Source organism: Cicer arietinum, unplaced genomic scaffold, assembly GCF_000331145.2.
Source record: "Cicer arietinum cultivar CDC Frontier isolate Library 1 unplaced genomic scaffold, Cicar.CDCFrontier_v2.0 Ca_scaffold_5768_v2.0, whole genome shotgun sequence".
NCBI lineage: Eukaryota > Viridiplantae > Streptophyta > Magnoliopsida > Fabales > Fabaceae > Cicer > Cicer arietinum.
The window spans coordinates 56,946-77,883 of NW_027339415.1; the positions used below are offsets into that span (position 1 = coordinate 56,946).

At 32.6% G+C, this 20,938-nt stretch overlaps 3 protein-coding genes and 2 non-coding genes across 5 annotated transcripts; 2 read left to right on the plus strand and 3 right to left on the minus strand.

Annotated features, from left to right (window-relative positions):
* The first annotated feature begins 1,475 nt into the window (after positions 1 to 1,475).
* On the plus strand, positions 1,476 to 5,897 carry LOC140919167 (uncharacterized). Its single transcript, XM_073364751.1, is given in 4 exon segments — positions 1,476 to 2,132; positions 2,495 to 2,525; positions 2,528 to 3,164; positions 3,394 to 5,897. Coding segments are annotated over 4 exon segments (2,304 nt in total). The 3' UTR covers positions 4,373 to 5,897.
* LOC140919169 (ATP-dependent Clp protease proteolytic subunit-like) lies at positions 3,538 to 13,273 on the minus strand. The gene is made up of 2 exons (XM_073364753.1): positions 12,520 to 13,273; positions 3,538 to 11,908 (listed from the first exon to the last, which is right to left on the minus strand). The coding sequence occupies exons 1-2, from the start codon at positions 12,882 to 12,884 to the stop codon at positions 11,680 to 11,682; spliced, it is 594 nt and encodes a 197-aa protein (XP_073220854.1). The 5' UTR covers positions 12,885 to 13,273; the 3' UTR covers positions 3,538 to 11,679.
* Positions 7,709 to 7,782, minus strand: TRNAW-CCA (transfer RNA tryptophan (anticodon CCA)). Its single transcript has one exon. It is a non-coding gene; the product is annotated as a tRNA-Trp (tRNA).
* On the minus strand, positions 7,942 to 8,015 carry TRNAP-UGG (transfer RNA proline (anticodon UGG)). The gene has a single exon. It is a non-coding gene; the product is annotated as a tRNA-Pro (tRNA).
* On the plus strand, positions 13,273 to 20,938 carry LOC140919166 (photosystem II CP47 reaction center protein-like). The gene is given in 5 exon segments (XM_073364750.1): positions 13,273 to 14,815; positions 14,960 to 14,987; positions 15,430 to 15,622; positions 16,608 to 17,257; positions 18,169 to 20,938. Coding segments are annotated over 5 exon segments (2,895 nt in total). The 5' UTR covers positions 13,273 to 13,297; the 3' UTR covers positions 18,675 to 20,938.

Consider the following 20,938-nt stretch of genomic DNA (forward strand, 5'->3'; position numbering starts at 1 on the left):
CGAGATGAAGACATGGTATCTCTCGATCCCATTGAATTTGATCCCATTGAATTAGATCCCATTGAATTAGATCCCATTGAATTAGATTCGGAAGACGAACCTTATAAAACTCGTCTTGATTCTTATCAAAAAAGGACAGGATTATCGGAGGCTGTTCAAACAGGCACAGGTCAAATAAACGGTATTCCTGTAGCAATTGGTATTATGGATTTTCAGTTTATGGGGGGTAGTATGGGATCCGTAGTGGGTGAGAAAATCACTCGGTTGATCGAATATGCTACCAATCAACTTTTACCCCTTATTATAGTATGTGCATCTGGAGGTGCGCGTATGCAAGAAGGAAGTTTGAGCTTAATGCAAATGGCTAAAATTTCTTCTGCTTTATATAATTATCAAATCAATCAAAAGTTATTCTATGTAGCGATACTTACATCTCCTACTACTGGTGGGGTCACAGCTAGTTTTGGCATGTTGGGGGATATCATTATTGCCGAACCAAATGCTTACATTGCATTTGCGGGGAAAAGGGTAATTGAACAAACGTTGAATACGGAAGTTCCCGAAGGTTCACAATCGGCTGAATTTTTATTCGAAAAAGGCTTATTTGATTCAATCGTACCTCGGAATCTTTTAAAGGAGGTTTTAGGTGAGTTATTTCAGTTTCATGGTTTCTTTCCTTTGACTCAAAATGGAAATTAATGCAGACTCTAATTTTATTTTTGTATCCGAATAATTTATACTATTTGAAGTTCAAAATTGAAAAACAAAAATAAAATTAGAACACACAAGAGTAAAGTCATAAGATAATAATAGAAAGCTACTAAGAATAATAAAAATACTAAGAAAAATAAAAAGATATATTTTCAGAGACATGTTTCTTGTAGAAATCTAGGGCTAAATGGATACAGTTATTTCGCTCTACATTCCTTATATTTAATAAAATATTTATTATTTTTAGATTTTGGATTCTTAATAAATCTTATTAAGTTTTTTCTTTGATTATAGATTTACTATATTCTATACTTATTATGTATACTCCATTTATACAGTAAAAAATAGATATATCTATATTTATTATTTAAATATAGATATATCTATTCATTTAGCTATACGTAGTATAATTTTAAAAATAGAGTTAGTATAAGTCTATATGAATTCTAGTGATTAAATACTATCTTTATTACAATATACTAATTACAATATAATAATAATCCAAATATTAATCTAAGAATCAACAAAAAATAACAGGTACAAATTAAAAATTGAGGTACCCCATTTTATGATAAACTTACCTTCCTTTTTTGTTCCTTTAGTCGGCCTAGTATTTCCGGCAGTTGCAATGGCTTCTTTATTTCTTTATGTTCAAAAAAATAAGATTTTTTAGATACGGGCAGTAGTAACAAGTCTCATATATATATTTTTTAAAGTTCAATTTATTTGCACAGGTACAAATTAAAAATAGAGGTACCCATTTTATGATAAACGTTTATGTGTTTTTAGTGGGCCTTGTATTAATTGTAATGTCTGCTTTATTCGTTTATGTTCCAAAATTCATTTTGGGGTCAGAAAAATATGTTTGTCGCTCACAAGACGCATGGCTTGACATTGTAACAGGGTCCCGAAAACCGATCAATTTCTTCTGGGCTTCTTTCACTCTTTTAGGTTCATTAGGAGTGTTATATATTTCAGTTTCTAGTTATTATGGTAGGCAGTTTTTCTCTTTCATTTCGTCCGAATTTGTAGTTCCTTTTTTGCCACAAGGGGTCACACTGACTTTCTATGGAATCGCCGGTTTCTTTCTAAGTTTTCATTGGTGGCTTCTCATTTTTTGGAATGTGGGTAGTGGTTATAATTTTTTTGATAAAAAAAATAGAATGGTGTGTTTTTTTCGTTACGGATTTCCTGGAACATATCGTCGTATTTTTCTCCGAGTTCGTATGGAAGATATTCAGTCCCTCATACTACAAGCTAACCCTAACCCAGAACCTAGTAGCGGTGTCCTTTATATGCAAACCAGAGAACAAGGGACCATTCCCTTGACTCCTGGTGATGATTATTATGATAGGACTCCACGCAACGTTATACAAAAAGCTTGGGACTTGTCCAGATTCTTGAGTGTACCAATGGAAATAGTTCCGTATTCTTGAGTCTATCAATGAAAATAGTTGTATCAAAAAATTTCAAAAAATAAATGCTTTCTTAAAGAAAGCATTTATTTTTTGAAATTTTTACTTTTGAAACAATTTTTTTCTTCTTCATTCAAATTGGCGGTGGATTATTTTCTTTTATTATTTGATTTCTGTATTTTTTTTTTTCAAATGAAAGTAAAAAACGAACTTCCGAATTACAAATAAAAAAAAAGCGAGAAAAAATTATCAATTTATATGAGTAAATTAGAAATTGATATATAGCTAAGATCTATTACTTATAATAGAGCTTAGGCTTGATAGAAAGATTATTATTATATATAGTTGATAAATGAGATGAAACTGAGTTCATTAAAGATGAAAAATGGCAAAAAAGAAAGCATTCATTCCCCTTCTATGTCTTACATCTATAGTCTTTTTGCCCTGGTGCATCTCTTTTACATTTAAGAATAGTTTTGAATCTTGGATTATTAATTGGTGGAATACGAAACAATCCGAAATTTTCGTGAATATCATTCAAGAAAAAAGTATTTTAAAGAAATTCATAGAGTTCGAGGAACTCTTCCTCTTGGATGAAATGCTAAAGGAATACCCGGAAACACCTTTACAAAACCTTCGTATCGAAATCTACAAAGAAATCATCCAATTGATCAAGACGCACAACCAAGATCGTATCCATACAATTTTTCATTTTTTTACAAATTTCATCTGTTTGCTTATTCTAAGTGGTTATTCTATTAGGGGTAATCAAGAAATCATAATTCTTAACTCTTGGGTTCAAGAATTTTTATATAACTTAAGTGACACAATAAAAGCTTTTTCTATTCTTTTATTAACAGATTTATGTATAGGATTCCACTCGACTCATGGTTGGGAACTAATGATTGGGTCAGTCTATAAAGATTTTGGATTTACTCAGAATGATCAAATTATATCCGGTCTTCTTTCTACCTTTCCAGTCATTTTAGATACTTTTTTAAAATACTGGATTTTCCGTTATTTAAATCGCGTATCTCCGTCGCTTGTAGTGATTTATCATTCCATGAATGACTGAAAAAATGATTCACTGATCCAATTATAAAGTTTCTTTTGTTATAGAAAAGCTAAACATTCCAAAATTGACTTTTTCTTTTTCGTTCTACTCGTATTCTTCCTATATTCTAGGAAAATAATTTAAGTAAATAGCAGAATAATGGATAGGGAACCATGCCAGTAACCTACCTAATCTTATTGTAGAAATTTTCAGGATCAATGATTGGACCATGCAAACTAGAAAGGCTTTTTCTTGGATAAAGGAAGAGATTACTCGATCCATTTCCGTATTGCTCATGATATATATAATAACTGGAGCACCCATTTCATATGCATATCCCATTTTTGCCCAGCAAGGTTATGAAAATCCGCGAGAAGCTACCGGCCGGATTGTATGTGCTAATTGTCATTTAGCTAATAAGCCCGTAGATATTGAGGTTCCACAAACTGTACTTCCCGATACGGTATTTGAAGCTGTTGTTCGAATTCCTTATGATATGCAAGTGAAACAAGTTCTTGCTAATGGTAAAAAGGGGGCTTTGAATGTGGGGGCTGTTCTTATTTTACCAGAGGGCTTTGAATTGGCCCCTCCTGATCGTATTTCGCCCGAGATTAAAGAAAAGATAGGTAATTTGTCTTTTCAAACCTATCGTCCCACAAAAAAAAATATTATTGTGGTAGGCCCCGTTCCTGGAAAGAAATATAGTGAAATTACCTTTCCTATTCTTTCTCCAGATCCCTCTACTAAGAGAGATGTTCACTTCTTAAAATATCCTATATACGTAGGCGGTAACAGAGGAAGGGGTCAGATTTATCCCGACGGGAGTAAGAGTAATAATAATGTTTATAATGCTACAGCAACTGGAATAGTAAACAAAATCATACGAAAAGAAAAAGGTGGATACGAAATAACGATAGTGGATGCAGCGGATGGACGTGAAGTGATTGATATTATCCCTCCAGGACCAGAACTTCTTGTTTCAGAGGGTGAATCCATCAAACTTGATCAACCATTAACTAGTAATCCTAATGTGGGTGGGTTTGGTCAGGGGGATGCAGAAATAGTCCTTCAAGATCCGTTACGTGTCCAAGGTCTCCTGTTCTTCTTCGCATCGATTATTTTGGCACAAATCTTTTTGGTTCTTAAAAAGAAACAATTTGAGAAGGTTCAATTGTCCGAAATGAATTTCTAGTTACTAAGATTTATCAACATATTAAGCTCGTAAAAAGAACTCCATTTTTGTTGATAAATTATGTAAAGACCTTTGGTTCTCTACACTCTTTTTCTACCATATTTAGAGAATTCCTTGTACCGTAGAACTAGTCAGTCATAGTATATATATTGGGAAGAAGACTGTTTGACTTTGGTTCTTTGCTTTTTTTTTTCAACTCTATAATCAATTCGAACCATATGATTATGTCGCTGTTTTCACATTTCAATGTACTACACAATGTACTACAATAGAAATATATTAATCCCTTTCTATTGTAATAAAATTTGAATGAAATTCGACTCGATACTAAATCTTAAAAAATAGGCAAATAATATTAAGTAAAGTCGGAATAGAAATGGAGAAAAGGGGAAAAGGGGATTCTAGGATGGAGAATTTGTCTTTTCCTAGAGTCCGATTCCTTCTTGTTTATATCGAAATAGATACGTAGTGAAGTAATGGACAAACAAAAAAGAGCGTGAATTTGATTCACTAAATAGAACTTCTTTAATTTACTTAAAAAATAAGAATGAAATCATGATTCGATATTTTTAGAGACTTAAATAGATTTCGAGTACTATTTCATTAGTATAGTATCAAAAAAGTTAGGTTCTACAGAATATTTGAGTGGTAGAAAATATATATTATATAAGAAATATAATACATTATATAATAATTCTTACAAAATATAATTCTTTCATATAGAATACTATATTATTGCGCCACCCCCAAGAAGTATTCCTTCTTTCCTTTACTTTTCTTTCAACTTGAAAGAAAAAGTATCGACAGATATTATCCAGAAAAAATGTTTTGAATCAATTAATGAAGTTCATTTTTCAAAAACATCCTAAAAAAAATGAAATGGAGTTTTTTGAAACATACCAAAAAGTTATCTATTGAGTCATTTACAAAAAGATTTTGATTATGAAGAACTCAACGGGACCCCCTCGAATTCGTCAAAGAAAGAGTGGATCCCTGTTGAGTTCTTATGCTTTCATTTCGAAAACTAAATTCATCCGATTACTACAGGGATGATCCCAATCCAGAATATGAACCATAAAAGAAAATACCAATTAAACCGATCACGGCAATACCAGCTACAGTACCTATTATCCAAAGAGGAATCCTTCCAGTAGTATCGGCCATTTATCCCACTTTCCTCCACATTTGATCAAGTAGTCAGTCATGCTAAAGACCTAAACAGTCATAGATAATTATGAAATGATATCCTTCCGAATGGGATAAGAGAACTCCTAATATATATATATACTATTCCCTTTTGTTCTATTAATTGAAGAAATAATTTGAAAATAAAACAGCAAGTACAAAAATGAGTAATAACCCCCAGTAGAGACTGGTACGATTCAATTCAACATTTTGTTCATTTGGGTTTGATTGTGTCGTAGCTCTATAATTCGGATTAGGTTTATCGTTGGATGAACTGCATTGCTGATATCGATCCCAAAAAAGAAACGGTGGGTACCGCTAGTCCGTGAACAGCCAACCATCGTACTGTAAAAATGGGATAGGTCCTATCTATGGTCATTGGAGCCTCCTAAAAAGATCTACTAAATTCATCGAGTTGTTCCAAAGAATCAAAACGGCCAGTTATTAATGGAATTCCTTGTCGGCTTTCTGTAAAATACTCGTTTGGCCGGGGGCTTCCAAATACATCGTAAGCTAAACCCGTGCTGACAAATAACCAACCCGCAATGAATAGGGAGGGTATAGTAATGCTATGAATAATCCAGTATCGAATACTGGTAATAATATCAGCAAAAGAACGTTCTCCTGTGCTTCCAGACATGCCGAGCTCCACATATTCTTTATTCTTATACAGTCAAAGGGGGATCGATTCCAAAAAAGATCAGATCAGTAAGTATAAATTTACTGAAATCCAATCTTTGTTAGATCGTCAATTTTGTACCAAGGGTCTCTTTCGAGTATACCGAATCAGTATAGCTATCCTTCTTCTAACACAGCAACGAAATTTCACAATCAGTGGCGAGATCAAGTACTAGAAAATCAAATTTATTTGTTTTTTCTTTGTTGGTTGTTTCGATATACTGAATAGAAAATTCCTCAAAGTTTAAGACTATAAGATGATGGTTCTCTACATTCATTATTAGCTTCGCACTAGAAAACTAAAGATCCATAAAAATGTTAATGGGATGAAGTGGTTTCTAATAATTAATAAAACAAATTAGAATATTTCTAGAATTCAATTAGATAAGAAATCGAGAAATAAACTTTTTGTGGTTGTCAAGGCTAAGACTCTATCTTCCTTGTTTTAATTACAAGGATAGAGTTAAAATAAAAATATTTAAATAAAATATGATATGATGAAAATATAAAAAAACCGCGGACCCCTAGTTTCGAGTGATCTAATACCCTTTTATTTTCGTTCAAGGTATTAGAAGAATGAGATATATTACAAAATAGAATAAGTTCAAAATCAAAGTCAAGAAGTCAGGGTCACTCTCCTCTTTTGTTCTAAACTAATCGAATGAAAAAATTATCATTCGATTAGTTTACTCAGCTCATGAGTTGATCAAAAAATCTGTTGATTTGGAATCACAGGATGGGTAGATGTCACAGATGATTAATTGATTTCTTACCTATGTAATTATATTTTTATTTTTGTTCGTACGTAATATATGGATTCATGAATCCATTATTTTCAATTGTACCTTTTAAGTGGTATTTTTTGCTTCGTTTCCTATTTTTATCTCAAAAAAAGAAACTTAGGAAAGTGCTTTATAAACATATGTATAATAAAGACCATATTTCATCTAGTTTCCTTATGCCCACTATAACCAGTTATTTCGGTTTTCTACTAGCAGTTTTAACTATAACCGCAGGTCTTTTTATCAGTCTGAATAAGATACGACTTATTTGATTTCAAATTTACAGATGAATTGGCAATTTTGGAATAGTTTCGATATTCTATAGTGACTTATCATGTCAATTGCCAATTCTTGGTCATTGAGATTCATGGTCAATACAGATTCATATTTAAGGATAGATATTACCCCCACTTTTTTTCCTTTCAAACAAACTCAAATGATTGAAGTTTTTCTATTTGGAATTGTGTTAGGTCTAATTCCTATTACTTTGGCTGGATTATTTGTAACGGCATATTTACAATACCGACGCGGTGATCAGTTGGATCTTTGATTAAGTAACATTTATTTTTTTTATTGACTTCCTATTCCTTTTTTATTTGTTTGTTTGAATCCAAATTCAAAGGAGATCAAATTCATACTTTATATTAGACTGTTATGCCATTATTTCAGTGTCATTCTCAATCTAACAAATCACGCTCTGTAGGATTTGAACCTACGACATCGGGTTTTGGAGACCCGCGTTCTACCGAACTGAACTAAGAGCGCTTTATTTTCCTAAATAATTTTATGTGATTCCAATACATCTTGCATGCATACATACTCAATATGGAAAACTATTCATATTGAGTATGTACGTCCAATTGGAATCGGTCTCAATGGATCTATTGTTACTGCTATTACGATAACTAATAGAATAGTTAGCGATAGGGATGACAGGATTTGAACCTGTGACATTTTGTACCCAAAACAAACGCGCTACCAAGCTGCGCTACATCCCTCTTTCAATTGGTTTACAGTGTCATTGTAAAGAATTTTTGTCTTCTTTTCCACATTTTTCCATTATATATATCATAGATCCTTGCATTTTTTTGTTTTTTTTTTTATTTCTTATATCGTATAAATAAAATATCGAATATGAAAAAAGAAAAATATTCAATTTCTATAGACCGATACTATTCTATTTAATTAAATAAAAAGATAGAATATATAAATAATAATAATATAAAGAGTATAAGAATAAAGAATATAAATAAAAATATATATTAATTAATATGAAATAGAATTCAAATATCAAAAATGAAAAATCAAATTTTGAATTTCAAAAAATTCAAAATATAGTAATATAGTTATTATAATAAAATTATAATATAATTTAAATAAAGAAAATAGAAAAAGCATATTCTATAAAAATAAAAAAAAATATCTAATTAATCGTTGTATAATTCAAATTGAATTCGAATTTCCCCCGACAAAAGCAAGTGGTTATTAATATTAATTAATATTTAAAATTTATTCATATTCCTATATGTAATTAGGTATTAAAAATTACAACAAAAAAACGAAGGAGGATTTGAAATGCGAGATCTAAAAACATATCTCTCTGTGGCACCAGTGGCAAGTACTCTATGGTTCGTGGCTCTAGCGGGTCTCTTGATAGAAATCAATCGTTTATTCCCGGATGCATTGACATTCCCCTTTTTTTCATTCTAATTATGGGCACGGGAGGGGGTAACGAAGGTTAGAGATCGAAAAAAAAGAGGAAAGAATAAAGGTCGATTTGGCCTCGGTGAAACTCGAAATTTTGCCCAGTTTTCAATGGAATTGAATTAATACTTCAATTCCATTGCTATTAATAATAGAGTGAGCCCAGAAATGGAATTGTAATGCTAGGGCAGGGGCAATAATATCATACAAGATACATGAAGTACTGTATTGTGATTCGAAATATAGTTCGAAATCATTGTATTACTCACTTATTACTGTACTATATAAAATTAATCGGAACAAAATCTTTCATAATTTGATTTTGAATTATCAACTTATACTTTTTTCTGTTCCTTTTTGATTCTTCGCTTTCAATCGTAAAATCGAAGAGTTAAGTGAATCAAAAAAAACCAAAGGAGGTTCATGGCCAAGGGTAAAGATATCCGAATAACTGTTATTTTGGAATGTACCAGTTGTGATAAAAAGAGTGTTAATAAGGAATCGAGGGGTATTTCTAGATATATTACTCAAAAGAATCGACACAATACGCCTAGTCGATTGGAATTGAGAAAATTCTGTCCCTTTTGTTGCAAACATACGATTCATGCAGAGATAAAGAAATAAACAAAATGGATGGATTGTGGGTTACGCTTAGACGGTAGATGATAAATAATATTTCAGATAGAAGATATATTCTATAATTTAAATATATATAAATTCTATAGATAACATATAAATAATATTATATATATAATATTATATAACATGAAATTATATACATATACCATTATATAGCATATATTTCATTATATAACAAATATATATTACAAAAAAAAAATAAGAATATAAATAAAACAAATCCTTTTTTATAAGAAATGGGGTTTTCGGTATAGGAATAAACAAACCATGGATAAATCTAAGCGACTCTTTCTTAAATCCAAACAATCTTTTCGTAGGAGTTTGTCTCCGATCCAATCGGGGGATCGAATTGATTATAAAAACATGAGTTTACTTTATCGATTTATTAGTCAACAAGGAAAAATATTATCTAGACGCGTAAATAGATTGAGCTTAAAACAACAACGATTAATTACGATTGCTATAAAACAAGCTCGTATTTTATCTTTGTTACCTTTCGCTAATTCATTACCTTTTGTTAATAATGGAAAAAAAAAATATGAAAAAAGGGAGTCGATCACTAGAACTACCGCAGTTCGTAAAAAAAAAAAATAGAGTTACTTTATTATTCTATTGAATTCTATTTTGAATCTAAATTCAAATGAAATGCGGATTAATATTTTTTTTTTTCGAAAAAATATGACAATCCAATTGGAGTTGTTACGTTGTAAAAAAAAAGCTAATAGATGAAGAAGAATTATTTTTTTTATTCAGCGTGGTGGTTTATTTATTTTGATAACTTTGTCATATGAATTCTATTTTATCATACAAATCTCTTCTATTCTACGACCTTCCCGGAGTTCAGTCTCCGGGGAATTTTTATTTTTTTATGATATCATTGGCAATCATAAAAAAACAATTCCCTTTTAATATAGCTATTTGTGCAACTATTTTACGATTAAGAAGCAATTGCTTCTTGTACAGATTATACATTAAATTACTATAAATATAGTATACGTTTTTATTTTTCTGGCCAATTATTGCATTTATTCGACTGATCCACAAAGCGCGAAAATCTCTTTTTTTCCTATCTCTATCTCGATCAGACGAAACCAAAGCTTTTATTTTCTGTTGCGCAATAGTTCGAGTTAGTTTTGAATGAGCTCCGCGAAAGCTTGATGTAAATAAACGAATTTTGGTCCTCCGTTTTTGAGCGATAGATCCTCGTTTAATTCTGGTCATTGAATAAATGAGACTTTGATGAATAACTATTTCATTTTTTTCTTTCAGTTATTCTTTTATCCTTCCTAGTCTATTAATAACAAAATGGATTCTTCCAATGTATAAAAGAAAAATTCCAATGGCTTTTGCTACTATAACCTTCCCAACCACGATTTTTTTATTTTTTTCTAAGTATTTAACCTATAAATAATAAATGATATTGATACTAGGTATTCAAAAAAACATAGTCAATTAAATAGAAATAGACAAAAAAATGGTGGGTTCCATCGTTTCTATGATTACTTTTTAAACGGTGAGGTCCTCTCTATACACCGGAGCCATTTCCTTCATTGAATCTTCATTTCATCAATGTTATTGTGAATTTGTACAGTTCACACTTATGGGCTCTACCCATAAAATATCTAGTAATAGGTCTTTCACAACGAAATCTAGCTATACAGTAACGGTATTTAAGTATGAAGATTAGCTGGGTAGTTGACCCTCTTAGTCCGTTCAAAATTTCGGTAGGGCAAAATTTTTCTTTATTTGAAATAGGATTTTTCCCGCTTAATGGATAACTATTTGTTACCAATGGGAAATTTTTTTCATCTTAAATTGCAAATTAAGGTGATTCGGTTTGCACTAATCGAAACCATAAATTTTTTACACAATAGAATTATATATAATTAATAGAATATATTTTTATATTTTAGTCTATGATCTAAACGAGTCGCACATACACCCTAGTACATGTTCCTCGGCGCTGAGGGCATCCCCGAAGAGCGGGAGATTTGGTGACATTTCGGATTGGCTGTCTTGCGTTTCTAATAAGTTGTTTTATAGTTGGCATGGTGAGTCATATACATAATTAGCCGGTTTAGATCAATCCTAACCCGATGATTATGAATTATTTAGATTCGATTAAATCGGGTTAGTAAGACGATTAAATCAGGTTAGTAAGACGATTAAATCCGGTTAGGATCTGGAAGACGATTAAATCAGGTTAGGAAGCAAGCAGGTTAGGAAGACGATTAAATTCAGGTTAGGAAGACGATTAAAAAGAGAAAATTTAATCTCAAATCTTGTAGTTATCAGGAATCCTTTCTGCTCTTTTTTTATTCACAAAGAATCCGCTACCATATCAACAAGTCCGTAGGCTTGAGCTTCTTCTGCTGACATAAAAAGATCCCTTTCCATGTCTTTGGATATCTGCCATGAAGGTTTGCCTGTTCTTTGTGCATAAATATTTGTGATATTTCGGCGCATTTGCAGTAATTCATTCGCTTCCAGCATACATTCTACTGTTTGTCCCTCATAAAAAGAAGTAGCAGGTTGATGGATCATTACCCTGAGAGTATAACATAATAAGTGTTTCTCCAAATCTTGGATTATCAGGTAGGTAAGGGATATAAATAAGAAAAAACAAATAAAATTTAAATTTAAAGCCGTACAGGCAGACATCTTTTTTCTTATTTATATAGCATACGGCTCCATTATAAATATGAAATTGATTTTGACCTTCCATTGAAGAAATATAAAATATACCGGGTATTTCAGACCCAGATCAAAAAATAATCCAATAATCACCTTTCTTTATTTGTTTGAGACTATTTTTAAAAGACTATGATGATTCCGTTGCTTTCTTATTTCGTCTAGTTTTTTATTCAGCAATCCAAAAGTTTCTTTTTTTTTTTATTCTTTCATAAAATATAATATTGTTAAAAGTTTGCTGGCGTGAAAACTGAAAACAAAAAAATTGTGACACTAAAAGAGGGTCCTGATAGATCAGATAAAATCGTAAAAACCCCTTTTTCATACTACTCTTTCGATAGATAATCTAATGGTTTTGAATAAAAAAATTATTTTTGCATATCGAACTCGAAGTGCCATGCTTTTTTTACTTAATATTGGCGTAGGCATAGTCTTCTTTTTTTTTCTACAAATAAGAATCATTGGCGCCAAGCGTGAGGGAATGCTAGACGTTTGGTAATTTCTCCTCCTACCAAAATAAGCGATCCCATTGAAGCGGCTAATCCTACGCATACTGTCTGTACTTCTGCTTCTACAAATTGCATAGTATCAAATATTGCCATTCCAGATATTACCTCTCCGCCCGGAGAATTTATAAACAAATACAAATCTTTGTTCTTGTCCTCTAAACTTAGATATACCATTAGACCAACAAGTTGGTTTGATATTTCACTGTTTACTTCTTGACCTAAAAAAAGTAGTCTTTCTTGAAAAAGTCGATTGTATAAGTCAATCCAAGATGCCTCATCATCTCCAGGAACGAGAAAAGGTACCTTTGGTACACCAAGTGGCATAAAATAGAAAAAGATGAATGAGGCGGACTATCTAACTTGACTTTGGTGTGAGAACGTAAGCAGACAGAAATAAAAAAAATAACACTAAATGAATACGGTAAAGTTTTGACCAATAGGTCGTTCTTGGATATTTCTACATTCACTGATAGAAACACGCATATCCAATAGAAACACTCATATAAAAAAAAGTAACCACTCACCACCATTGCGTATTGTTACTTATCGGATATAGAATAGATCTGCTTCTTTTTGTTCCTACGAATAGAATGTTCCATTGTTACTAAAAAACTAGAACAAATATGAATTCTTTAATCTGAGATAATTTACTAAAAGAGAACGGGCCTGAGTATAGTTTTTTACAGTGCAATAAAGTTACATAGTGTCTATTTTTTGTTGATAAAAGAGGTATTTTCATGGGTTTGCCTTGGTATCGTGTTCATACCGTTGTATTAAATGATCCCGGTCGTTTACTTTCTGTCCATATAATGCATACAGCTCTGGTTGCTGGTTGGGCCGGTTCGATGGCTCTATATGAATTAGCAGTTTTTGATCCTTCTGACCCAGTTCTTGACCCAATGTGGAGACAGGGTATGTTCGTTATACCCTTCATGACTCGTTTAGGAATAACGAATTCATGGGGTGGTTGGAATATCACGGGAGGTACTATAACAAATCCGGGTATTTGGAGTTACGAAGGTGTGGCCGGGGCACATATTGTGTTTTCTGGCTTGTGCTTTTTGGCGGCTATTTGGCATTGGGTCTATTGGGATCTAGAAATCTTTTGTGATGAACGTACTGGAAAACCTTCTTTGGATTTGCCAAAAATATTCGGAATTCATTTATTTCTTGCAGGGGTGGGGTGTTTTGGTTTTGGCGCATTTCATGTAACAGGATTATTTGGTCCTGGAATATGGGTATCCGATCCTTATGGACTAACTGGAAGGGTACAATCCGTAAATCCCGCATGGGGTGTGGATGGTTTTGATCCTTTTGTTCCAGGGGGGATAGCCTCTCATCATATTGCAGCAGGGACATTGGGCATATTAGCGGGCCTTTTCCATCTTAGTGTACGTCCACCTCAACGTTTATACAAAGGGTTGCGTATGGGAAATATTGAAACCGTCCTTTCCAGTAGTATCGCGGCTGTATTTTTTGCAGCTTTTGTTGTTGCTGGAACTATGTGGTATGGTTCAGCAACTACCCCGATTGAATTATTTGGTCCTACTCGTTATCAATGGGATCAGGGATACTTCCAACAAGAAATATATCGAAGAGTTGGTGCTGGGCTAGCCGAAAATCAAAGTTTATCAGAAGCTTGGTCTAAAATTCCCGAAAAATTAGCTTTTTATGATTACATCGGAAATAATCCGGCAAAAGGCGGTTTGTTTAGAGCGGGCTCAATGGACAATGGCGATGGAATAGCCGTTGGTTGGTTAGGACATCCTATTTTTAGGGACAAAGAGGGGCGTGAACTTTTTGTACGTCGTATGCCTACTTTTTTTGAAACATTTCCGGTTGTTTTAGTAGATGGAGACGGAATTGTTAGAGCGGATGTTCCTTTTCGAAGGGCAGAATCGAAGTATAGTGTCGAACAAGTCGGTGTAACTGTTGAATTCTATGGTGGCGAACTCAATGGAGTCAGTTATAGTGATCCTGCTACTGTGAAAAAATATGCTCGACGTGCTCAATTGGGTGAAATTTTTGAATTAGATCGTGCTACTTTAAAATCAGATGGTGTTTTTCGTAGCAGTCCAAGGGGTTGGTTTACTTTTGGACATGTTTCGTTTGCTCTGCTCTTCTTTTTCGGGCACATTTGGCATGGTGCTAGAACCTTGTTCAGAGATGTTTTTGCTGGTATTGATCCAGATTTAGATGCTCAAGTAGAATTTGGAGCATTCCAAAAACTTGGAGATCCAAGTACAAAAAAACCGGTAGTCTCATAGAAAGAACATTCGTTTGTTCCTTTTCGATTCCACTTTTTTGTTATTATTTGAATTGGATATAGGGAACTATATAAATCTTGATTTCAATCATTCCATTTTGTTTTACTTTTGTTCTTTTTTTTCTTTATCTAGGAGATAATCCCCCAAAACAGGTATGGAAGCTATAATTGTAAACCACGATCAAATCTATGGAAGCATTGGTTTATACATTCCTCTTAGTCTCGACTTTAGGAATCATTTTTTTCGCGATCTTTTTTAGAGAACCACCTATAGTTCCAACTAAAAGGATAAAATGATTTTTCATTATCTCAATTGAAGCAAAGAGCCCCCAATATTACGATATTCGGGGCTCATTATTTCAACTAGTCTCCATGTTCTTCGAATGGATCTCTTAGTTGTTGAGAGGGTTGCCCAAAAGCAGTATATAAGGCATACCCAGTAAAACTTACAATTAAACCAGATATAGAGATGGCAATTAGGGTTGCTGTTTCCATTATTATATAATATCGAGATTACAATGGATCTGGATCTATATGGTAAGATCCTTTATTTACAGCGGAATGGTATACAAAGTCAACAGATCTCAATGAAAAAAAAAATAGGATTGATGGCGACACAAACCGTTGAGGGTAGTTCTAGATCTGGTCCAAGACGAACTGTTGTAGGAGATTTATTGAAACCATTGAATTCAGAATATGGTAAAGTCGCTCCGGGGTGGGGAACTACCCCTTTGATGGCTATTGCAATGGCTCTATTTGCGGTATTTCTCTCCATTCTTTTAGAGATTTATAATTCGTCCATTTTACTGGACGGAATTTCTATGAATTAGAGAATTAGATTCACAAGAACTGACTAACTATCTGTTCAATAGAAAGTCAAGTTTAGCATTTAGGTCTTTGATTTTTAGCCCATTCCATTTTGATTTGGTAGTTCGATCGTGAAACTTCTTTGTTTCTGTATTTCCGGAATATGAGTGTGTGACTTGTTATAATTGATCCTATTGATAGTACAGAACTAAAAAGGGATCCGTCATCTTCATCTTATCTTGATAGGGATGGCTTTACCCCGTCAGATATTTATTTAAATATCTGGAGCACGGAATATAGAAAATAAATAGATTCTAAAGTATTAGAACTATGATTCATACTTAATATTTATATTTAGACCTCGCAACCGGACTAAAAAAATTGAAAAATTTAAAGAGTTAGAAGAATTAATTTAGAAAAATAAATGGAACGATTTTTATTCTTTTAAACTGCCGCCGCTTATCTTTATTTTGATCAAAGGAGAAATGTTTCTTTGTATTTTTTTTGGATTATATCTATTCATTGAATAAGTGATGATCCAGGAGTTCTTACTCGGGGAATTTTTGGACTTGGATTAAAGGTTTTTTTTAAATCATCGTGGTTCTGGTATGAATCTGAGGTTTTTCAATTGATTCTATAGGGTCTTAACAAGAAAATTCCTATCAATAATAATAATAAAAATAGTATTACATTACATACACAAATAAAAAAATGAAGTAAATAATAGAATATTCAAGAGGCCTATAAGGATCACGAGAAAAGACAAGTGAGCCGACTTGAGATTTTGGCATTATAAACACAAAGAATAGCTTTCGGATTTCTATTTTTTCTGATCTTCAAAGAAGATTAGAATCATAGTATTAAGTTAAGAAAGTTTTAAACTTTCTATTCTAAATATCAGTTTTCCTAATAAGCAGTATTTGAGTATTTTTGTTTGAGCCGTAGGAGATGAAATTCTCATATACGGTTCTCAGGGGGGTCCTTTGATTTACCTATCTCAATAAAGTCTATGATTGGTTCGAAGAACGTCTTGAGATTCAGGCGATTGCCGATGATATAACTAGTAAATACGTTCCTCCTCATGTCAATATTTTTTATTGTTTAGGAGGGATTACACTTACTTGTTTTTTAGTCCAAGTAGCTACGGGTTTTGCTATGACTTTTTATTATCGTCCGACCGTTACGGAGGCTTTTGCTTCTGTTCAATATATAATGACTGAGGCTAACTTTGGTTGGTTAATCCGATCAGTTCATAGATGGTCCGCAAGTATGATGGTTTTAATGATGATCTTGCACGTATTTCGCGTGTATCTAACAGGTGGTTTTAAAAAACCTCGTGAATTGACTTGGGTTACAGGTGTAGTTTTGGGCGTGTTGACTGCATCCTTCGGTGTAACAGGTTATTCCTTACCTTGGGACCAAATTGGTTATTGGGCAGTAAAAATTGTAACAGGTGTACCCGACGCTATTCCTGTAATAGGATCGTCTGTGGTAGAGTTATTGCGCGGAAGCGCTAGTGTGGGACAATCTACCCTGACCCGTTTTTATAGTTTACATACTTTTGTATTACCGCTTCTTACAGCCGTATTTATGTTAATGCATTTTCCAATGATACGTAAGCAAGGCATTTCTGGTCCTTTATAAAGAATATGAATCATAGAGATTTGTAATCAATCATTTATCATTTTGGGGAGGAGCAATAGTATTTCATTGCTACAAATATGCATTATTAAAAAAAAAATAAGACATGTATTTGGATATTTCCCTTCAACTTAACAAAATAAATTGGATTCTTTATTTGACATACACGAATAGTTGAAAGGAACTCTCCGAAAAAAGAATGGATTATGGGAGTGTGTGACTTGAACTATTGATTGGGCCGTGCAGATATATTACTTTATCTTATCTGCCACATTTTAATTCACAATTTAATGTGTCTTTGTTCCAACCACCGCGCAAATCCCCTACAGAGGGTAGGCCGGTACGCTTGAAGAGAATCTTTTCTATGATCAGACTCGATCATATCCTGCATGAAAAGGCTCCGTAATATCCATTAAAATACGTAATGTGATATAATAAAAATTCTGTCTTATTTATATCACTTAACGTAATAGTATGGAAATGCATTTATTTCCTATGCATTGACTCAATTTATTATACTATCGGAGTGAAACAAGTAGATCTAAAGAAAAACGGGGGTTGTATTCTATTAGTAACAAGTAAATCCTTTCTATCTAAAACATCCCAAAATTTATTTTTGGAGATTTAACAGTCGAAAGGTTTGAGATCCCCCAGAAAGCACTTTTCATTTTGAAAACATACTTGGGTGAAAGGCATTTATTTTAAAATCAGAACTGAATTTTTTGCAATGGATAGTTCTAATTTAGGAAAAAAAGAGAATCCATTCGATTTTATTACATGGAATCTCCATATATGAGGGACTAACATTTAAAATTTTTCTATGGATGCATTAAGTTCGTTTGATTGGTGCTCGAGCCGGATGATGAAAAATTCTCATGTCCGGTTCTTTCGGAGGATGGATCTATAAGAATTCACCTATCCCAATAACAAAAAAACCTGACTTGAACGATCCTGTATTAAGAGCTAAATTGGCTAAAGGGATGGGTCATAATTATTATGGAGAACCCGCATGGCCTAATGATCTTTTATATATTTTTCCAGTAGTAATTCTAGGTACTATTGCCTGTAACGTAGGTTTAGCGGTTCTCGAACCATCAATGATTGGGGAACCCGCAGATCCGTTTGCAACTCCTTTGGAAATATTGCCCGAATGGTATTTTTTTCCCGTATTTCAAATACTTCGTACAGTGCCAAATAAATTATTGGGCGTCCTTTTAATGGTTTCAGTACCCGCGGGATTATTAACAGTCCCCTTTTTGGAGAATGTTAATAAGTTCCAAAACCCATTTCGCCGTCCAGTAGCAACAACCGTCTTTTTGATTGGTACCGCAGTGGCTCTTTGGTTGGGTATTGGAGCAACATTACCTATTGAGAAATCCCTAACTTTAGGTCTTTTTTAATTTTTAAATTTTAAATTTAATGGATTCTATTGTTAAATAAATAACATGTGTATTGTGTATCTAGAGATTAGTCACTTTGAAATGACTAATCTCTAGATACATATATTTCATTTTAGACCTATTCTGAATATATAGATTTGTGCTAAAGATTCAAATTCCATATTTTAAGCTTTCTTTTTATAAAAATGAAAGATGAAAAAAAATAAAATTGATTTCAAATTTATGCAAAATGCTTTTCTATTTGTAAAAGGTTTAATATATTTTTTACATCTTCTACGCGAAAATGTTCAATTTTCATAAGTTCTTCTTGACTCTTATTCAAAAGTTCCAATAATGTATGTATATTGGACTTTTTGAGACAATTATAGATTCTGGGAGGCAATTCTAATTGGTCAATAAAAATGGATTTCAATGCAATTTCTTTTTTATTTTTCCTTAGTTTATCCTTAACGAATCTATCATGAAAAGTAAAAAGAGGTAAAGTAACTTTTTGTTGATTGTTTTCTAAATTCAATTTATCTTCTTCTGCATGTAAAAAAGGAATAAATAAATCAATTAAATTCCGGGAGGCTTCAAAGAGTGCTTCCTTAGGAGTTAAACTTCCATTTGTCCATATTTCCAGAAAGAGTATCTCTTGTTTTTCATTCCCATTCCCATAAGAATGAATACTATGATTTGCATTTCGAACAGGCATGAATACAGCATCTATAGTATAACTTTCATCTTGAATGTTGTTTAGTGTTTTTATACGATATCCCCGATTCCTCTCAAGTTTTAATTCCATACACAAATTAATAGGTTCTGTTAGGTTAGCTATATGTTGTGTATTATCAACAATTTCTACCGAAGGTGGTAAAATGATGTCTTGAGCAGTTACAGATCCAGGACCTTTGAAACAAATAGACGCGTCCCGAGTTCCATACAGATTACTTCTCAATACAATTTCTTTCAAATTCATTAAAATTTCATGTATTGATTCTTGAATACCTACTATGGTAGAATATTCATGTGGTATTTTCTCAGATTTTGCACGTGTGATACATGTTCCCTCTATTTCGCCGAGCAAAATTCTTCGCATTGCAATGCCTATTGTATCTGCTTGGCCTTTCATAAGTGGAGACAGAATAAAGCGTCCATAATAAAGACGCTTACTGTCTACCCTTGATTCAACACACTTCCACTGTAGTGTCCGAGTAGATACTTTTACTTTTTCTCGAATCATCGTAATATATTTTTATCAAACTCTTAAATTAATTGTTTATTTCTCTTGAAATATCTTTCTTTAATGTTTATTTTCAGTTTTACACACGTCTTTTTTTAGGAGCCCTGCATCCATTATGTGGCATAGGGGTTACATCCCGTATAAACCTTAATAGTATACCACTTCTACGAATAGCTCTTAATGCCGCATCTCTTCCGAGACCGGGACCTTTTATTATGACTTCTGCTCGTTGCATGCCTTGATCGACTACTGTTCGAATCGCATTTGCTGCTGCAGTTTGAGCGGCAAACGGGGTCCCCCTTCGTGTACCCTTAAATCCACACGAACCGGCAGAGGACCAAGAAATCACCCGACCCCGTACATCGGTAACAGTCACAATGGTATTGTTGAAACTAGCTTGAACATAAATAACTCCCTTTGGTATTTTACGAGTCTGCTTACGCGAACCAATACGTGCATTTTTACGTGAACCGATTTTTGATATAGATTTTGCCATTTTTTATTATTTAATAAAATTAAAGTCTGAAATATATGGATATATCCATTTCCTGTCAAAAACGGATTCTTTACTATTTTCTAACTAGATTTTCTATATTAATTGTATTCTATAATTCGATTAATATAGATATAGAATTATAGAAATATCAAGCAATAAGCAATAATATTTCTTATAATACTTATAACTATAGAATAGATTCGAATTATAGAATTTAAATTATTCTATTTTTAGAATTTAATATTTAAGAAAATAGAATATTAATTAGATTTTTTTATTTGAATATCCATTTTTTTGTGCATTAGGTACTTTATTTTTAATAGAAAGCCCTTTTTTGTTAAAACATTATCCTTGTCTTTGTTTATGTTTTGGATTGGAACAAATTACGATAATTCGACCTCTCCTGCGGATCAATCTACATTTTTCACAAATTTTACGAACAGAGGCTGCTACTTTCATATTTATGACTCCTTAACTGAATGTTGAATCTATCTATTTATTGGAAGAAAATAGGATTTCCTTATTAACTTAAATTAACTTAAAATT

What these genes read in the sequence shown, in the direction of transcription:
- LOC140919169 (XM_073364753.1), bottom strand. Translation starts at nt 12,884, where the DNA reads ATGCCACTTGGTGTACCAAAGGTACCTTTTCTCGTTCCTGGAGATGAT. An exon ending in CTAGCATTCCCTCACGCTTG is followed by an intron (nt 11,909 to 12,519) that starts GCGCCAATGATT and finishes TTATACTCTCAG; the next exon opens with GGTAATGATCCATCAACCTG.